At 33.0% G+C, this 21,761-nt stretch overlaps 1 protein-coding gene across 3 annotated transcripts in view; it reads left to right on the top strand.

Moving 5' to 3' along the window:
* Window positions 1–21,761, top strand: part of LOC125071844 (Fanconi anemia group J protein homolog) — a 76,462-nt gene that overhangs the window by 26,996 nt on the left and 27,705 nt on the right. For all 3 annotated transcript variants that reach the window (XM_047682245.1, XM_047682243.1, XM_047682244.1), the window contains exon 3: window positions 17,182–17,316. In XM_047682245.1, the coding sequence (XP_047538201.1) occupies window positions 17,182–17,316 (135 nt within the window). The remainder of the gene's footprint in view (window positions 1–17,181; window positions 17,317–21,761) is intronic.

The raw sequence follows: 21,761 nt of genomic DNA, 5'->3' as shown, positions 1-21,761 counted from the left end.
TGAAAAAAGCACGGAATTCGTAGTCATTGATGATTGATGATGATGATTGAAAAAAAATTGCTTTGTAAAAAAAAGGGTAACTTCAGTAATTATTGGCCGGTCTTCACGGTAAAATCTACTTCGCGATCCGGTGATACCTTTAATTTATCCTGTGATCTAACCATACAGAATACTTATCGTAAATGTAATCGAGTAAATATATATCTATTCGGAGCTAAAACCTGTTCGATATTATTAAATTGCCGATCCCTTAAACCTTTTTCTTCAATTTCCTCTTCTAAAAGATACCCGACATGTGGTAATACGCTCATAAATTTCTACTACTTCAACATCAGCGTATCATGTCTCATGTCCATATAATTAAAGCTAATCCTATCACCTGCGCCGATAGATATAGGTCAAAAGCCTTAACATCAAAAGCCAAATATCCATAGCGAATGAGCATTGAAACAACCTAATAAACTTTGCATGAATGTAAACATTGAACGAGTAACTACAAACTGAAATACTCGACACAGCTTCACGTGAAAATCTAAATAAAATAAAACACTTCTCGGCGTATCGTACGTCCAAATTAGGCGCGAAATCGCTCACGAGAGCCGCTCGCAAAAACCTCGTTAGCCGCCATGTTTGTTCGGCGACAGCGAGGGGCGCGCCCTCTATGTACACAATGACCACGCAACGATACTTATATAAAAATAAAATTTTATAATGTCGACAACCCTAACACGCCGTCGTAAGACATAAATTCGCAGAACGATGAAGTTCGTCGAGCGCACCGTTTCCTTGGTTGGGGTGTGTGTGGCTGACACGGGGTGTGGGTTAGGGGTGTCCGTGTCACGACCGTGCGACGCAATAGCGTATGTGAAATGGATATGCAACGTGATACTGAAAGTGATAGCAAGTTCAAAGTGCGATAGTTTCGTTAATAGTATTTTTACAAACTGAGTTTCCTTTCGACCTATCCGACATTTTTATGTTGAATTTCCAAATCGAATAAACATCAGATCAGCTAGATACTTATTATGTATAATATTTAATAAATATAAAGTATTTTATTACTTCTTAACAATGAACGTCATTAAAACGCTTTTTATTTATTAAAAGCCGTGTTAGATGCGAGGTATCGAGTCAGCATCATCAGGGACCGGTATCGATTGCGATTAGACCCTCCTTACCACCCTTCGAGGGTCGAAATAAGGAGCGCCGTTCACTGCGCTACAAGATGACTGTAATATATTTATTTCAATAAAACATTGCGAAAATATTTTATTAAAATTACAAAACGAAAATATTCTCATATCAGATTATCTCTATTTAATTTGAAAAATATTAGTATAAGCTAAGTATAAAAATTACAAAAATCCAAAGAGTGTCTATATCTTTACAGAATACTCGGGTTAATTGAACGGTTTATATATATATATATATATATATGCGTCATCACTGTGATCGTCTGTGATGTAGGCATCAATGGGGCTATCTCTATCTCTAGTCATATACTCAGTTTCTCTTTTTCTCAATCCATAAATCCTTGATTCTGTCCTCCTTTTGTCTTACAGCCTTCATACTTGCCATAAATCATTATATCTATCTGATAATCTGTGTTCTTTCAGCTCTTCTGTCACAAGTGCGTAAAAGTCGCAAGCGTTCACATGAAATCCGGATCGTTGTAAATATTTCATCATCGTGTAAACGTATTCGATAATATCTTTATCCGTTCATCCTTACATATCTAGGGGACGAATTAATTCTAGCAATTAATGGACGGTTTAGGAAACTCCAAAGTGATCCCCCAATCCCAAAATTCAATTATTGATACCGCTGACTGAACTTCGTGCAAACGATCTGCGTAAATAGACGTCATGAATAATAAATATAGTCTAGTCATGTTTCACAGTTGGTAGGATAACCCTATTAGTGAGCTAATTTTCCCCGTAAACTCGTAATGGTGCGTGCTTTGTCAATTTATACGCTTAAAATTGTTAATTTGACTCGCTAATCAATTGCATGTGCACTGAAAGACAGACGTGTATTTAAATATGGGCAAGCATCGATGAGTCGTCATGCGTTTATTTTGTTTAATTTATGCCGCGTCGGTAGGAAAATGTTGTCAGAAAATCTGCACCTTTTGGAAGAAATTCTGCTTTGTACCTACTAAACCGCTCAATCAGCGAGTTGGAATAAGCTTCAATCTTAAGATAACACACCGTTGCCTTGATGTGGGACATTTACGAAATTTTACTTTAGTTTTTTTTTAAACAACCTCTTTGAATGAAATATTTGTTTCATAAATTATTTCTTGTTAGCGTTTGTTTTGCCGACGGTCCTCAGATATTATGTGTTTGTGATTTTAAATATTACTAAGGAGCCTAAAATTGTTTTACACTTATAGAAAAGTATATATTATTGCTATTACATGATAAAGAGCTATTCAAATTTAATTAACTCCATTCAACATAGAAGCATTGATTGTCAAAATTCTTTTCCACGGGTTCGGAAAGAAACAGCTCGGACCTGAGAATAAAACTCTGTGAGTTTTTTTTTTTAAATTAGTAACTTGATATACAATTATTTTAAAAACTTAATCCAGGATACCACTGACGACACTGACGGACACTGACGCACAGTTCAACATGGTTTTCATCCCTGTGTGTGTGACTTATACATATAAACACATTTACATTACATAGATACAATGAAAGTCATTAATCACATACCTTTTGTCCCAGTGATAAATTTATTCTATATTAATTTTTTTTTATGAATACACATCACAATACTATAAATATGAAACTACCTAAAAGAATAACTTGAAACATCTTCAACAAATAAGTAGGTACCTACGTAATGCTCGCTGGGAACATGTTAACGGTACATTTAATACCCGAGTGCTCTAGTAAAACTTTATTTCAGTTATCAAACGTTTTATTTTTTAAGTATTTTTTAGTTAGCTACCAGAAATTACGAGAGAAACTTTAAAATTGAAGAATGGCACTAATGTGGTATTTATGGGTATATTTGTTAAAGCAGCGGCTAAGAGGTAAGGTAGCGCAGGGCTGAGCGCGGGTCGAGCGGTGACACAGCGAGTGCCTCCTAATTGCCACTCGAGCGCCAATTACGAGATACGCCAGTGACGAATATGCTCCGAGCAATGCTACGAAGTAAGGATACGCTTAAGCGGTTTTGAAAATGCACTAAATGACTAAAATTGAAAAGACGTAATTAAAACACAAGTAATTGATAAAATTTAAGTTCATGAAACACTTCGAGTGTTGCACTTGCTCGATTCTGGATGAGGATTCGAGTACTTAAAACGCAAATTATTTATTATATTTCATTTAAAGTAACTTTAACATTTCATGTAGTTTCCCGGAATCATGATTAATGTTTATTGTACTTATATAAATTGTAGAAAAGATACGCTTTGTTTGTTTTCATTATGATAATAATTATTAAACAAAATTACACATATTTAAGTATTTAATATGTACATTTATAACTTACATAAATTATAAATGTACTAAAACATTCTCTTACGATCAGTATTCATTTGTTTAACAAATAAAAGATTCAATTATACAAGTATTTTAGATCAAAATAAATACGTACTTTCTCTACGTATTCGCTATAGAAGTTTGAAATTCGAATATGTATTTAAAAAAAAATAAACCTATTTTAGTCTTTAATATAATATAAGACTTTATATATAAAGGATCCTTTAAATATCAGTACATACAATACAAAGAGGAAACTCAAAAAATAATCTTTTTAAAATTACGTGCAGTAGAATTCACTTAAATAAAAAAAAAACTAAGCTTAAAATTATATTAATACCTGAGAAAAATATGATGAGACGAAATTTTTTATACTTGTAATTTATACGATGTAGATATATAAAATCCGTATGTATCTCTGAATCTTCCAGAATTTGCCTCAATTCTGTATAGAAAAATTACCTACAATTTGGGTATTTTAAATAAGACGCATTATATACTTCAAATCACAAGCGGTAACTACTTTATATATACTGGAATTCATTATAATTTCTAGTATATTATAGATATATATTTTTTTACATTGTTTATTACATATTATGGTCCTACATCAAAAGCCTGGTTGACGAACAGAGATATGGAATAAATAGATGTATAAAACTAAATATGCGCTAAGAAATTTTAAAGGTTTAATTTTTATTTTTATTCTAAAAGGTTTCATTCAATTAACCGAACAGTAACGACTTCTTATTTAATCGTGTATTTTTATACAAGTAATTTTAATTAATCTATTGTTTAATTTAAAGTTTTTGTGGAATAGGTAGGTATCTAATAGGTATCTTATCTAAATAACACTTTTTACATAGAAGGTTCAATTGATTTTACGGAAACGGAAAGATAATTTTACAAGTCAAATTAAATGATGCCCTTTCTCCTTATTAAATTTTCATGCCCGTATACTACATTGAAGAAATAATTATAATTACGATTGTAAGACTTATCTACGAGGCGTAATTAAGAAGCTACAATTGGCACTTTACTTGTAGATCAAACCGAATAACGGATAGTAGATCAAATGTTTAAAAATTACAGATACTACTGTTTCAAAATATTTCATCGTCCATTCGAATATATTACAACAGCAAACGAATAGGTTTTTGAATATGTTAGAAGAGCTTTACTTTATTTTAATTGTCATCTCTACATAGTATATAAGCAAAGTCGCGTCCCGCCTTCTGTACGCTTAGATCTTTGAAACTACGCAACGGATGATATTGCGGTTTTTGTTAAGAAACAGATTGATACTTTCCTGTAAAGCAATCATTGTAATATTAAAATTTGGTTAACGTCTTATTCAATTTTAGTAAATTTATGAAATATTTTTATTCAACCTTTTAAATAATAATGCATGACGTAACTACCTTTTAGTTAAAATGCAATAAAGTTAAATGTACAAAGGTGATCATTGTAACCTTTGTCGGTACTCATTGAGATTGTGTGGCTACTAAGCCATATAAACATAACGGCACATTGAGATAACGTAAATTAAATTTACATATAAGATACACTAAGACATGAATTATAAAATGAGTAAGCTTATGCATGTGTGCGTGTTTATAAATAAATTAATTAAATTTCGCCCACGCTTATCACAAAGGCCCGCATCCGATTTGAAGTGTGACGCTTTCGCGACGAATGGCGAGCGAGCGAATGTGAAACACTCGAAATACTCGAGCGCGGATTACGAGGCGCGCTTCAGTCGTACCCAACAAAAGATGTCGTTACCAACCCGCACAGAATGCGCCCATGTACCACTTGAGGAACTGCAAACATAGGGTGAGCATGCATCCGTATACATGAGATCGGATACTTCAGCTCTCTGTGTATATTTTATAAAAGATAGTAACTACATCGAAAATTTAACTTTGCCAATTAATAATTTCAAATCTTATGTTAAGATATTTATAAATAAGTCGCGTTATTGTATACAATGTTATACAGACTATGTGAGGTGGTCGTGTTCGTGAATTTGCTTAAATACGAGATATATAAATGTATAAATTCAATTTTATTCAAACTCTAATTCCTTTATTCAATATAGAAGAATTATACTTACTTATTGATAGTCAAATTAAGCACTACCGCCGCGGCACCGGTTCGGAAAAGGAAACACCCTGACCTGAGAAGAACCGGCGAAAGAAACTCAGCGTTATAAGGGTTTCCAGCAAGTCTCAGTAGAATTTAAATTCTAAAAGGTTCTGACTACATCTTTTATAATACATATATATATATGTGGCAAAGGACCACCTGATGGTAATTGGTCACCACCTATAGACAAGTAATATTAACAAACTAACGGAACGTAACATCGCTTCTGCGCAATCTTTGGAGCTAAGAGTTATATCCCTTGTGCCTGTAGTTACACTGCCTTACGTTGAATTCAATCTTCGAAAGTGATTCAAAAATACCAGTAATAGTACTTGAATAAAGTTTATTTAGATTTCGTTACAATAAAACATCAAAGGCACTTATACCTTTTAGTTTTTTTTATATTTCTGTTATCAATTTTAGTTAGTTATGTATAATTTAAGATATTTTTTAACCCATTGCATTATATTGAATTAAAATACCTTCTTAACTTTGTAACATATTAATTTATTGTCAGTTTTGAAATCCACATGACAACGAACAGCTATCTGTATTGACATTATTATAAATGCGAAATTAACTCTGTCTGTTACTCTTTCACGGATATACCACTGAACCGAATTTGATGAAATTTAGGCTCCTTTTATAAACGAACACCTGATGATCAACCCCTAAATTGCAAGCGTAGCCACGGGCGACTTTATTGTTTTGACATAAATATGAAAACAAAACAACTATTATATAAACGTAAGTAATCTCCCTAAAAAACAAGATATGGTAAAAAAACCGTTACATGAAGGTTACTTTTATGAAGGAGAGCAACTTTGTAATAAAATACCTGCTAAAATAAAAAAAAATGTAAACTCATTAAACGCATTTAAGACCAAACTGGCTAAATAAAATAACATAAAAGTACATTCACTTTAAAACATAAAATAAAAACATAGTATTTATTATAGACATAGCAGTATGCAACACACATAATCTTCTTAATACACACACCGGAAAGATTTTTAAAATACGTAGAACTGGCTACCGAAATCAAAAGGCAATGGCAAGTAGATAATATAAAAATCTTGCCCATTGTAATATCTACAACGGGCGTTGTCCCAAAAACCCTTTCGACTAACCTAAACGCACTGCAAATGCCCTCATCACACACATACACTTATTCAGAAAGCAGTTCTCTCAACACTTGCCGTCTCACACGTAAATTCCTGTCATCATCATATGTTTCACTCTAAAAAGGCTGATACACTTAGGCAGGCTTAGGCTCGTGCATCGGTTTTATTACCCCTTTAAAAGGGAGAAAAAAAGAGAAAGAAAAAATCGTAATAACAATAATAAGACAATGCTTTGAATGTGTAGCTTTTAATATAGCTATTATTATTATTTAAGACGTACGCGAATGTTATATCTCTTTACATGTATGTGTATTCTCATGTAAGCGACTTATGTCTTTTTGGGAATAAACCTAAAAATAATTATAGTCATTGACATGTATGAAAAAAATTACTACAATTGAGGTATAATATCAAAACCATGTATAGGCTATAACATTGCTCCATTCGCATACAAAATTCGTAGTTAGGTACAAATTCTGGCACGCACTATCTAACTAGCCTCTTAAACCTTACATTTATCTGAATAAACTACACTTTTGCCTAATATGTAATCTATCTATATTATAACATATTTTAACATATAAATATGGATATAGATTTTATTATCTTTATATGTATATACATATGTATGTAGGTATATTAATCTTCTGTTAGTGTCTATGTAATTGACACCCTAAGAGATTGCGATGTTTTATTTTGTGTATTTGAGGTCCTCGGGTGGTATTGGACCCACTGGCGCTGCGATCGGAAAGTAAATAAAAATCTTATTTCTGCCGAACACTTCGTTCGCCAGCTAGTGTAATGTATAATTAAAGTGTAAAGTCCAAAATTTTCAAAGCTAATAAAAAAAAACAACAAATAATTAACATGGTTGTGGCTTTAAAATAGCTCAACGAACAAACTAGATAATAGCACATACCGGGCTAATTGCCGGCCTCAATTATTCACGTGAAATTAAAAAGCATCATAAACACTACGGAGATTATTCGCTGAATAATAGATGCGCGACAAACTACCCTCCGCCCCTACTGGCGTAACTGCGTAGGTATCATTACTAGCTTCTTGTGCGTAATTAATCGCAAGGGCTGTCCATAGTCCCGACGAGCCCGGCTTTATTAAATTTTAGCGCTTTCCATCTCCCTCCTCGCCCCCCCCCCCCCTCTCTGCCTCGCCTAAAAGGGGAGGCCCCCTCGGAATGAATAGAGCCATCACTTTTACTATTCACAGCGGGTCGGTGGATTAGCGAGATGAATTTCCTGATCCTCCAGGGGTTCAAATTGTGCGTGGGGGATCATTGGTGCGGATTTGCAGCGATTGCGTCGCGATTGTGCAGACTCATTGCCTGTTATGTATAAAATACAGGGTGTTTAAATATTTATTTTATAAATAATCTCGTATTGAATTAAGTAGTATTTATATTCTCGATCGACTATTATTATTTAAAAAGTTTGTCAATCGTTTTAATATTAAAAATATATGTATTTTTTATTAACTATAACTATAAATTCGTCATAAATGATACCGTTGTAAGTTTTATAAAAAATATAAAACCGTAATTACATTAAAAAAGGTCATTCCCATCCGTCTTAGAACGCTCGGAGCGAATCAAAAATGTAAATTTGATGGTAATATCTACGAGAATTTTCGTTCAGGCCACAGGCATTCTGCAGCACATGCCATTCAGTCCGTCCGTTCTCACATAGTCGCCCGGGGGTGTAATATTTTTCGCCCCGACATGCGCTATGAAAACACGACGAGTTCGCCCCTTTTGTCGAAACGACAATACGTGTACGTTATTAAAAAAACCAGGCCCGCAATCGATGGCCGCCGGCGTCAGCTCCCGCATCACACGGTTAATTATTGACACATCCGTTTTTTACTCGCTCTCGGCTCAAACGCCATTGTGGTCGCCTAACATTATTCGCTTTGTGAGCCTGAACCGGCTATTTCCTTACCTTTGTGAAATATTTTCGATAGACACGGCTTTGTGCTGTACACGATTACACGCCATTATATCCTTCTTAAATAATTATTGGTTATTAATTTACTTGCTTATTGTATTATTTGTATGGTTTATATTATGTTATGTATATTCGATGTGCTTTAAAAATATAATATAAGTTATGTTTTCGTTATATCATATTAATTATATAAATAATTTTAAAATGCGATAAAAAAACAATATTTGCACACTAAGGTCTATTTGGCCTCTGAGATTGCTCGTCTTGCTCGAAAAATATTTAGGATGACTTCTACAGTCCGCTTCAGAAAAGTAATCATCGCCACAAGAATGTGAGGCAGAAAGGAGGTTCTATATAAGATAAAATCAAAGTACATTTATATATGACAAAAGTAGGTGGACGGTCAAATTGACCACCTGATGGTAAGTGGTCCTCACCGCCCATAGACAATGGCTGTAAGAAATATTAACTATTTCACACAACAGATACGAACTAAGATGGTATGTCCTTTGTGCCTTTAGTTCCACTGGCTTACTTGTCCTTCAAACTGGAACCCAAAAGTACTAAGTATTGCTGTTTGCCAGTAGAATATGTTTATACCAACAACACATACAAATACATGGCTTGAAGGATTAATTTAAAACGCGTCAAATGAAATTAGCGTAATGAGATATCTCTACAAGAAAGTGAGGCAGAAAGGAGGTTATATATAAGTGATTATGTATGTATGTGTTACCGGAAATGTATGAAATCTAGGAATTGTATACAATTTCTAGAAAATGTATACGATTCCGAAGCTATTTAGGAAATCTATAAAATAATGTTTCAAAAACTAATTAATACATAAATGTCCTAGGATATGTGTATAAATCCTAGGAATTATATATAATTCCATTATCGTATTGATTGAAATAAATGAAAATAATGCTTTCTGTAATAAAAAACGTTGTTGAAATAATAATTTGTATTAAACCACTCGTTGGGACAACAACGTTCAGATAACTAACAATCATATCGTAAAATATAATAATCTTCATATTATCTTACTAATTAAAGCTTCGAAAATAAACTATCTCGTAACTTTTAAAATGTAGGTATTTATCACAAAATCGACTTATATTATTCTTATAAAGTCAAACTTTCGTTAACAAAACCATCCCCTTGCCCCGCTATCCCCGCGTACCCATTGATATCTCAAATGTTATATATCTCTAATATAATTTATTTTATACAACTCCTTGCGATTTTAGGAATTACATACATTTCCTAGATTTCCTACATTTACGGTAACATATACATGTCCAAACGCTAACACAAGCCTATAAAACTCTTTCTTATTTGTTGTTTCTCGAAATCTAAACAATTAAAACAGCTTTAAAATACGAAGCATTTTTCGAATTAAATGTCAAATTCAGTAACAATAATTTTTGATATTTTTTTTAAGTAATGTTAAATTTAATTAATGACGAAACGGAACGGTTTGTCTGCTCATGTGTGAATTATTTACAATGTTGAGGGATTAAATTAATGCTTTACATTGTAGTACTTGATTGTTATGAAGTACTAAATCCTTTGGCAAACATAAAAGAGTTTTTGATTTCTCTATCGAAAAAAATCACAGTATCAGCTGGGAGTCTTGAAATCGTGTGTAAGCTCCCGTGCGTCGAATACCAAGTTGTCGTTGGTATTATGATCTCTTTGCGATCGAATCGACTTGAAAAACAAATATTTAATAAGTCTCTGGAACGCTTGTAAAGGGATAAATTAGTCGAGTATGATTTTCAATGTTCATATTTAAAATTATTAAATATATATGTTTATATAAATACTATAGTTTTGTGTGTGTGTGTACCTATGTATTACTTATAGTTGTTTTTTAAAACATATACTATATATTTTGTGTTCAATTTAAAAGTTAATTCAGCTTTGATTCATGTCTGTCAACCTTTGCGTAGTTTGTGCAAATGAAAATTAAAAAAAAATTAATATATACGTATTGATCTATCGTGTTGTTGTTGTGAAATCTATTAAATCGATACTACACTATACACATAATATACTTCCATTCATGTTTCGTTCACTTAACTATTGATAAAATTAATTAGATCAATTCGCGATGGAGAGTAATTAATTCTGATTTCACGAGGTAAACAACGTTCTGTGTAAGTGGACTTTGTACAAATTAAATTATACAAAATCCTAACTAATATTTAAATATATTTTTTATGTTATTGGTAAGCGACAGCAAATGGGTCACCTGTGGTAAGTGGTCACCACCACCTATAGATATGAGTGTTTTAAGAAATATTAATTATCAAATCCCAACATCACCAATGCACCACCAACCTTGGGAGCTAAGATGTTATGAATCTTGTGCTTCAAACCGGAACACAACTACTAAGTATTGCCGCTTGGCAATATCATATATGATGAGTAGATGGTAGGATCCCAGACGGATTTGCACAAAGCCCTACCACCGCGAAAATGAGTTTGTTTATCATGAAATTTGGCATACCCAAAAATATGATGTAATAACACAAACCTTAGTGAAATTCTAATTTGATTCCAATATTACTCCAGCACGACAGTACAAAATAATAATAATTATTATTATATATTATAACCTAAGAACAAAACAGCATATATATTTATAATACACACTTACGAACACACACACATTCATGCACTCGGATATATAGATAAGATAAGAAGTAATAGTTCGTATCAATTAAATATTATTATTTTTTTTATTTCGTGTTAACCCCACTGAAATAAAAAGACAATACAACATAATAATTAAACATATAAAACCTTCTTACAATAACAATCATAACAATCTCTGTAAATGTCATGTTCTTAGGTTAAATCTAAATGTGGCATTAAATCAAATGTTCTTAGCCATAACCAGCTTATAAATTATTTAAAAAAAAATATGTGGTAATGAAATGCGGAGTACCACCGTACGGCGACATCACTCGCTTCCCCAATCTGATAAAGGGTTATCGTAGTCGACACGATACGAAACGGATCGCTACGTTTACCGATAACGTTTATTAAGCACGGAAATTAGAATGTATTTCCATTGTCAACTGCGGGAAAATAAAACTGACGACTACCGTCAGTTTTTATAATTAATTAAAAAAAATACAAAATAAAAAAGCACAAATTATAATATAGTTGAAAAGTGTACTCTAAACATCAATTAAATCTATATTAATTATGATTCAATTTTTGTACTGCTAAATTAAGTATGTGTTCATACGCGTCTAAATCACATTATCGTGACACCGGTTAAGAATAATTATATTTATTCGAGGCATCGTCATAACCAATAGCAAACGGTACGTTGTCAATCTTTAAATCTAGCTTGTCCAATGTTTGATAAATCTTTTTATTTTCTTATAAAATAACATATGGACCACCTAATGGTAAGTGGACATAACCGCCTAGAGAAATCGACGCAGTAAGAAATATTAACCAGAGGAACTCATACCAAGTGAAATGAAATTAATTTTAATACATTCACTAAAGTTGTGAAATCGTGAAAGACAAACATACCAGCCACACTTGTATTTTATGTATTTGTTTTTAATACTTCGATAAGAGCCGAGATGGCCCAGTGGTTAGAACGCGTGCATCTTAACCGATGATTTCGGGTTCAACCAGGTTCAACCACCACTGAATTTTCATGTGCTAAATTTATGTTTATAATTCATCTCGTGCTCGGCGGTGAAGGAAAAATCGTGAGGAAACCTGCATGTGTCTAATTTCGACGAAATTCTGCCACTTGTGTATTCCACCAACCCGCATTGGATCAGCTTGGTGGAATATGCTCCAAACCTTCTCCTTAAAGGGAGAGGAAGCCTTAGCCCAGCAGTGGGAAACTTACAGACTGCTAATGTATGTATGTAAAAACGTAACATCGATGAAATATGATAATGGCCTAATTTGGTCACAGCAATGATTCGCAATGGTAATACACTGCGTAAGAGAGATTATACTGCACTTTCTATTAGCTAAATACAAAATTAGATACAAGAAACACAACTCCCTTACTTTCCTGATAATGTTACCCAACAAAATAAATTAGTTTTTTTGTTCAACCCTAGAGCAGAACTATTTAACAAGCCGAAACCAACGAGACATTTTAGTAGCGTACATGATTGCTCTAATACAATGGAAACGCACGTTAAGAGGTTCTATAAAAAATATAATTCGCGTGTCGCGAAGAACAAACGCTCGTCTGTAAACGTAAATCTTTCTACTGTTTTATGCGTCGTTTGTCACTGTTTACAATGTTATAATTTTTAACAATCCTGACATGGTATTCTGGGTTATATTTTTGACTTACTAATTTACGATGAGCTACCCGCGATATTGTTTTAGTTGAAAACGAAATATCAAATTGATTTCGGTGTAACTTTGATGCTTTTTAAGACAATGTTCATTTCATTTTTTATATTTATATACATTGAGGGATTATATTATCAAATTCAAATGCATAATTAGAAATATCAACTGTATGAATTACGACGTTGAATGGTGGCAATCATGCTGGTTTCCTTTTCCGGTTGAATCACAATTCTGAATCCCGGGCTAAATAATTAGGGGAATATCATTTAGTTGTTTGATATTAATAACTAGATAGAACAATTGTACTCAAAATCGACTTTCACACACACGGTATGACACACAAAATTGATTATGACTGTCAAATGTCATTCTTATTAACAATAGCTAAACGACTAAACGTAATTTTTTTTTTATATTTATAAGCGATGGATTTATATTAAATGGCGATTTTTTTATAAAATTTTTCACTCATTATTAATAAGATTTAGTATGATTGTGATTAATTAGCATGACTTTAATGAAGTGGCAAGAATATTTTTAGTTTGTCTTCATGACAATGTTTCAAAATCCAAATAGCTTCTAAATTCTTGACCAAATGAATATTACTCTTTTATATAAAAAAAGGTTCTATTTTCGAAACGTTATTTTTTACATTGATTGCCAGTTAATATTTTTATATACTATTATATATGCCAGTAAATATATTATATTTATTTTATTAAGCACCATGTGTGGATGAAATCTTACAACTTTATTTTAAACGACACATGCTGAATTTTGTTCACACTTTTTAGTGACATTACAAGCAATATAAACTATACTAAATTTTATTTTGTTTTAATATGTGAAGTATATAAAACGGGTTCACTTGTTTTTTTTTTTTTAATTCTGACCAGTTTTCTAAGACAAGCAACACGAACGCCTTTTCATCCAAAATTGACATGATTGGTAGTGATGCGCGGCTGAAGACAAAGCTTTGCTCGCCGCCGATTTGTAAGGGCGTCGCGTTACACCGCGTTTATTCGCACACGTCGATAGCCCTCTTTGAGGTTAGCCGCTGTGTCCTTTTTTGATTACGACCTCTTTTAAACGAACAGCTCGAATGGAGGATTGTCTTACCCTTTAGAATTCGCCTCTTTTCATTTTAACTGACTGCCTTTAGTTCGAAATTATTAGAAGAACTAAACATTGATCGATTTTTTTGTAAGATATCTTTTAATTAATTGCGGTTAAATACAAAGGCTTCGGAATTCGTATCAAATAAATGATTTATTGTGGTATTCAATCAGGAACTAAATAAACCCGCAATGGTTAAGTTTGACGTGATCATACATTGGGAGTGTTTGCATGATTTTTTGTTATGGTCAGTAAACTTTAATTCGACTTTAGTCGCTAAACTAGCAAATTAATGTTGATTATATTGATGAGACCCGATTAACAAAAGCTGAAATCCGTCAAAGCATATCTCAGTAGGTATTTAAAAACAGTCACGTATTTTCTCTTTAAGTGCTGCAGATGTTACGATATGTAATAAGTATCAACTGTGTAAAAAATGTCTTTAGTCGTTAGAAAATATTATGTGTTATTTTTTTTTTAAATTAATTTTCATAAGTGGCAATATTATGATATTTTTATAAAAGTAATTGTTGCGAACCACTTTCGTAATTGGAACGCAAATAAAGACGTGGGCTGGTTCGGCGACATCCCGCGCCCGCTCAGCCCTCTAATGGAAATGACAAGTCTAATGTAACAACTGAAAACATCCCGGTGGACGGATCTAACAAAGCATTCATTTTCTGATGGCGGTAATCTCGCCCAAGGGCGGCATTGTTCATGATTTTCTACGAGTTTTTTTTTTCGCATTTTCTTCTCGAAAAGAATAAAAATACTGAACAGTATTGTCGACGCCGACGCTCGCGCCGTGACCGCGCAAAAAGGAGCCTCTGGATGACAACGAAATGACGAGAGCGTCCGGGAGGCTTCCCCCTCGCCCACTTGTAAAAATGTCGCCCGGAGAGGGGCGGCGTGCCTACAAGACGGCATTTTTACACACAACCGCCGACCCGAAGAATCCTATATACCAACTCAGATCCAACGGAATATCGACTTTAATACTCTGATGATAAAATGGAAAGCCGAACATCTTTAGCTAACTTGACTTTTTAAAACACGAACTTGTGTTTGCGATAAATCGATAAGTATATACGTACGTTAAGAGCAGAGGGTACAAATTGCACGGATTTTACAGCTCTTTGTGTCGAGAAAGGGGAGGGGTTGACGATTTCCGTCGGCTGTTAGGGAATATGAAATTTTTGGTTTCAATTCAATGTTCGATGTTCTGGTCCAAAAAGCAATTAGTCGACTAGTTTTATTTGGGATTTTTTCTCAGTTGAAGGATCGGAGCTGTTGACACAATATTTTCATTCAAAGCTTTATGCTTGCGCAGACAATCGTCCTCCTCTGAAACACACTTCAAAGCAAAGTCCGAAATATCCTGTTTTTTTTTTTGAAACTCCGAGCTTAATCAAGATACGCAAATTTAAATATCGGCATCAATACTTTAGCATATGTCTACTAGTCCTATGCATTCATTCATACATAAACATATATTTTATTCAAACTAAGTTTTTTTTTATGGCATTGGTTGGCGGACGAGCAGATAGGTTACCTGATGGTAAGTGGTCACCACCGCCCATAGACAAAGGCGCTGTAAGAAATATTAACCATTCCTTGGGAACCAAGATGTTATGTCCCTTGTGCCTGTGATTACACTGGCTCACTCACCCTTCTAACCGGAACACAACAATACAGTGTACTGTTATTTGGCGGTAAAATATCTGATGAGTGGGTGGTACCTACCCAGACGGGCTTGCACAAAGCCCTACCACCAAGAGTATAAGAGTAACAAGTATTTTGGAATCGAGTTTTGCAAGTTGATATTACCTTATCGGTTCAGAATGTAGATTCTACTGAAAAGACACGGTTTGATGTTAACATCAAATACATATGTACTACAATTCAATATACATACCGATACGGAAATCAACGAATTGGATCTCTAAGATTTTTTATCGTATGTATATTATATTATGTAACAAGATTATAATAATAAAATCTATAACATTAGCTAATATGGAATCGTGATCATCTAATATTCGTTTTCTTAGTGTACTTGATTTTACTTCATAAATTTTTTTTTCTGTCTTTTTAAATGTCATACATTTTTTTTATTTTCTGATGCATTTTTGGTAGTTTTCTTAAATTCTCCCGCCTACAAATTTTGATAACATTTCATATTCAAAACTAAGTGCAAAGCTGTTACTAGAGATTCTCTTCTCTATCCTTTAACCGATTTATTTATTTAGTTGCTATTAACCTTAGTGTTATAGATAAAAAATAATGAAAGTAAAAATATTGAACAAGTATTCGAATCATATATTTTCGCAAATTTTCAATAATAATAATAATTATTGTCTAACCAGTAGACAGGAACAAGTCTCTGAAGTCCTTCGAGGCAACTTTAACTAAAACAGTGCTTAGTAAAGATCAATTATTTTTGTTTAAATTAATAAGGAATAACATAGATTCACCCTACCTTCTAAATTGCTTAAGATTCAGGTGTCCTAATATACGAACACGGAATAAGGCTTTGTTTAGTTTGCCCTTATTAAAGTCAAATTATGCACGAAACTCTTTTATATATAGAGTCTGTAATGAATATAACACTAAATTTTCCAGTATTGATATATTTACAGAATCAGTTGCTAACTTCAGGAAATTTGTGTTAGAACCATAAAGCCTAGATCTTTTATTTGTTTTTTTTTTCAAATTTGCCCTTTTTTCATAGGTTTGTTTTTTCTTATTATTATTATTATATTAGATATTATAATTAATTTTGTTCTGCTCTTATTATGTTTTTAGTTATAAGTGGAAACTTTACTGGTATATGTGCTAATTGTTATGCTATAGCTTTAAGAATGACTTGTACTGTTTGTTTCCCTAATAAAGTAAAAATAAATTAATTTTAATATAATATATTTATAGGATTTGATATGAATTTATAGTAAATGTTTAAAGTTTTAAATTTCCATGTTCCAGATCAGATATCTGAAAGTCAGGCGAAGGAAATAATCGGTAAACATCCGGAAGTGGTCGGCGCAGTCGACTACATCACGAGTCCGCTCAAGAAAGAAGTACCATTCCCTGAAAATTTTTTCTCGAGGAAAAGTTTCGGTAAGTGATATGTATTTGAAAAACATATATTATTTTTGCGTGCGTGCGTCACAAAGTGCAAACGAAGGAACAAATTGCAAGCATCGTAAAAAATACACTTAAATCTTTTTAACTTTTGTCTGTTTCCTAGATGGGTGACATTTAATCCAGTCAACATAGAGTTTTTGTACTTTACAGGAATAGTACATTGTGTATAATAAATCTGAAACAAATCTTCGTCTCTACATATTTTTTTTAAACTGCTCTACCATATTAAAATTTAAGCTGTGTTAAACGTCATTGCTCTGCCTATAACTATGCTCTGTTATCTGCATTTATTACTCTATGCTCCATCTATAACTCAATGAACGGGCTAACGCAAAAATATATTAATCGCGTTCGAACAAATAAACTCTTAACCTTTATAAAATCAATATACTCGGAGAATCATTAACATTATTATTATTATATAAAAGAAATCAATTTGCGGCTACTTATATTCTATATAACTAAGATTGTGTTATTTTTTTCACCCAACAAAACACACTACACTACAAAATGTCCATGTCTTGCGTTCTCAGATTTACGAGTTCCATCCTTGAGATCCACTTTCGGTCCGCTCGGCGATCTAATCTAAAATTGAAATATCGTTTCAAATCTTATAATACAAAATAAGTAGGGGATAATAAAAATATATTCTGAGTTACAGGGCGCATGCGTAATCCATTCAAACATTTCGTTGCCTGCGCGGGAGCATGGCACGCTTGGATGCCTTTCCATATTCAAATTATCAGATCTGTCGATCAGGGCGCGAACAAAACGCAACAATCGTAATACAAAGGTCTGCGCCGTAAAATTAGATGTATTACGAATGCTTACAAGCGTCCTTTGTTCAATGCGCACACGCATCTGCCGTTCGATTGTATGGAATCGGAATTAGATTTCGAGTGTGTGTTTTTTTTTGTTTGTCGGTGTTAACGGGGGAGCTGGTGTGGTATACGGTATCTTCCTATTCATATTTTATATTTAACCGACTTCAAAAAAAGGAAGCTATATTATTTTCGGGATTCCGTACCTATATTCTTAAATATGGAACCTTATGAGATCACTTCGTAATACCTCTGTCCATATGTCTGTCTTATTGATACCAAATTCTAAGTTCTGCGGTTCATCGGAACTGTAGAAGAATCAAACCCCTTAGTTAACGCAACGGAGATATTACTAAGCCTAAGCGGTTTCATAGTTAAACAGTAACGCGTGCGGCTTTCTCGCTTTCGTCCGCTTTGAAATTATTTGAGACAAATTATTTATTAATTCTTATCAAAATTAATAACGTTTGAATTGTTAAGATTTTCCTGAGATAAAGTTTAGCATTACTCTTTGGACTAGTACTTTCGTGTGCATATATTATGACGATGATGATGTAAACGTTAAAAAAAAAATCGGCTTAAGTCAGTCAGTCAGTACTTAAATAAACCTTTTATTAAAAAAAAATGGTTACTTTCAATGTTTAGTAGATTCTCTGTTTTCTCGATTTTTGAAATCGGTTTTACTTTTTTTATAAATGTCAACTTTTAAAGCAAGTCATTTGTTTTTTGTTTGTAAACATTTTTAAATATATCGCATAAAACTCATGTTGTCATTTCTATTCATGTATTTCTAAGTTAGGGTCCTATTGGGGAAATTTAGTTAAGCTAGCCCACCTATTACATACATTATATATTATATACATATTTACTTTATCGAAATACAGATAAACAAAATAATTAGCCAATAAAATAACAGACGTGTGTGTGTGTGTGTGTGTGTGTGTGTGTGTATAAACGCTTCGTTAGACTAGTAGCTTACAAGTATGGCTGCAACACGGCAATTCCTCGAAAAAATAATGATGTTATGTTAACACTCTCCTGTTTGCGAAAGCCCTTAAAGCCTAGGTCCTTCGCTTGAACTATTTCCGGTCGTGTCGAACTTTCCTCTCAGATTATGACAGTGCAAATATAAAGAGCATTTGCAGACACACACACTTGTGCGCACACACGTATGCAGTATAATATTTCCAGCACAGTTGGCTGGTCTCTCTTAAGCATGACCGTCGAGGCTGAAATCGCTTAGGACCTCATTATCATCATATTGCTGTTATTTAAGTGCTTAGTGGCATTTATAAACTGTTCGTCATTGCTTGCAATTTTTCTGATAACCAAAGCAATTCAACATATATTTTTTAATATAAATACATATGTATTTGTTTATTTTTACGGTATATTGGAATCGTATATATCTATATGTGACGCATGTCATATGTATACACTTAGATTTCCCCCATTAGGAGCGACAAGTATCAGATAATAAGAAAAAAAAATAAGGAAAATATCTGAAAAAATAATTACCGTCTTGAGCAATGTGCTTGTGTGCGTCCCGAGCTCGGCCAATCATCACCTCTCGTGTGAAATGTGGGCGGGGCCATACACCCGCTGCGTCAACCACACGATCGATTAGAGAAGGACACACTTTTCTATACATATATATAATGTTTGTATAGTTGACAAATACGGCATAGATACGCTTTGCTCTTCTTTTATTTGTAATGCATAAAAAGTAACTTATTTAAATTAGTTACGCTTAAACAAAACACATAGTCTTTATTATATATAACACGGTCTGTTATTGAAATTAAACTATTTACAATTTGTTTATTTATATATTGCCCAGATATAGGTACTACATACAGCCATATCTGGCAACACTGCTTTCAATAATACAGTCATTCAATATTAAATAAATATCAAGGGTTGTAGTATATAGAAATACGAAATTTATTTTTAAAAGTCAATTAAGAATACATTGAGCTTAAATATATGTACTCAAATTAGAATTATTGTGGTTCAATTGAATTGCTTTGTTTAATTGAAAATAAATCACATAACACCAGTTCCACTGAAACGGTTGAGCTAAAATTTTAAAATTGTTGGCAACAATTTGTTGTAGCATATTACATATATTTTTTGTTACAACACGGATTGATAAAAGCGTAACTACAGACAGTCTGTTTTTTTTTAGTATTACAAATACGAACGTGTAATAATTCAATCACAATCGTAAAGCAACAACTGTGATATTGAATTGACGCAATATTCGAAATCTTGAATACTCTATGATTTCATTATTACGCGCAAAAATGACATTCGAATATCGGCGAAGTTGCTACCGGAACTTTGAAAGTAAAATAAAAGTTGATATAAGTATTGAAGTGGAATGGTTTTGTATTCTATCTAAAGAATTTTTAATTAAGGGCTGTCTATAGTACATAATAAAGTTGAGCAAATAAATCTAAATCTTGGTTTACCTTTGCTCCTTCGAGTGGAGTGTTGTAGGTGAGCCTTAAACAGGTCAGCTTAGTTTGCACGAACGCAATCACAGGATAACATTGTATTCCCTCTATCTCAAAGGCTGGCTCAAATGATGGGTGATCATGCCCAGTGATCAGACGATAGACCACTGCGTATACGAGAGTGTGTACCAAATTCTCATTACTTGCTTTAAGAATGTCGAATATACTGATTAACTTGTATTGTATTCACTTGGAATTTGGAACTCTTCACTATCTTGCCGTTACACCAACGTGAACATGTTTTCAGCAAGGTTGATGTTGATATATACAATATTATATTATATTGCTTTTTGCAATTTAGTCTGGGTACCACCAACTTATCATATATTCTACCGCCAAACCGCCGTAATCAGTAGTTTTGTGTTCCGGTTTGAAGGGTGAGTAAACCAGCGTAACTTCAGACACAAAGGACATAATACAGTCAGTTCCCAAGGTTGGTCGTGAATTGGCGATGTCAGTGGTTAATATTTCTTACAGCGCCATTGTCTATGGGCGGCGGTGACCTACAATTAGGTGGACCATATTACTATGTACTATATTTCCATCCACGTTTTTTGTTCAACCTTATCAATTCATTTTCTAGAATCTTCCGTCATATATACGATATTATATTTATATTGTAGAAGTAGATATTTTTGGATTTAGAATAAACAATCAAAGTAAGTTAATAGTAAGTTAACAGTTTAAAGTGATTTAGAGTCTCTTGATGTCTAGGCTAAAACCTATTCTCTTTATAAGTAGGCTTGGATGCTCCAAGCCTACTTATACTTACATATTAATGCTGTTCCAAGTTGGGTAAAAATTATTAATTAATTTATTTATTGGAAAAGTTACACCATCAACTTATCACTAAGCACTTAAAATTAATATCTGACTTGGGTAACATACAAAGTGATACGTCTTTAAAGGTGTAAACAACATTATTAATCGATCAAATTAACAATCTTCGGTAACGGTTTACGTGTTTCGGCTCTCCAAATTAGAAGAATCAAAATAATGAGCAGTACTACTATATTTTCATAGTATTGTATTATTTACTTAATTTATTGTTTATATTATATACAAAGTTAAGTAAATA

This window comes from Vanessa atalanta, chromosome 20 (assembly GCF_905147765.1).
Source record: "Vanessa atalanta chromosome 20, ilVanAtal1.2, whole genome shotgun sequence".
NCBI classification, from domain to species: Eukaryota; Metazoa; Arthropoda; class Insecta; order Lepidoptera; family Nymphalidae; genus Vanessa; species Vanessa atalanta.
This window is presented reverse-complemented; position numbering and strand designations above follow the sequence as displayed.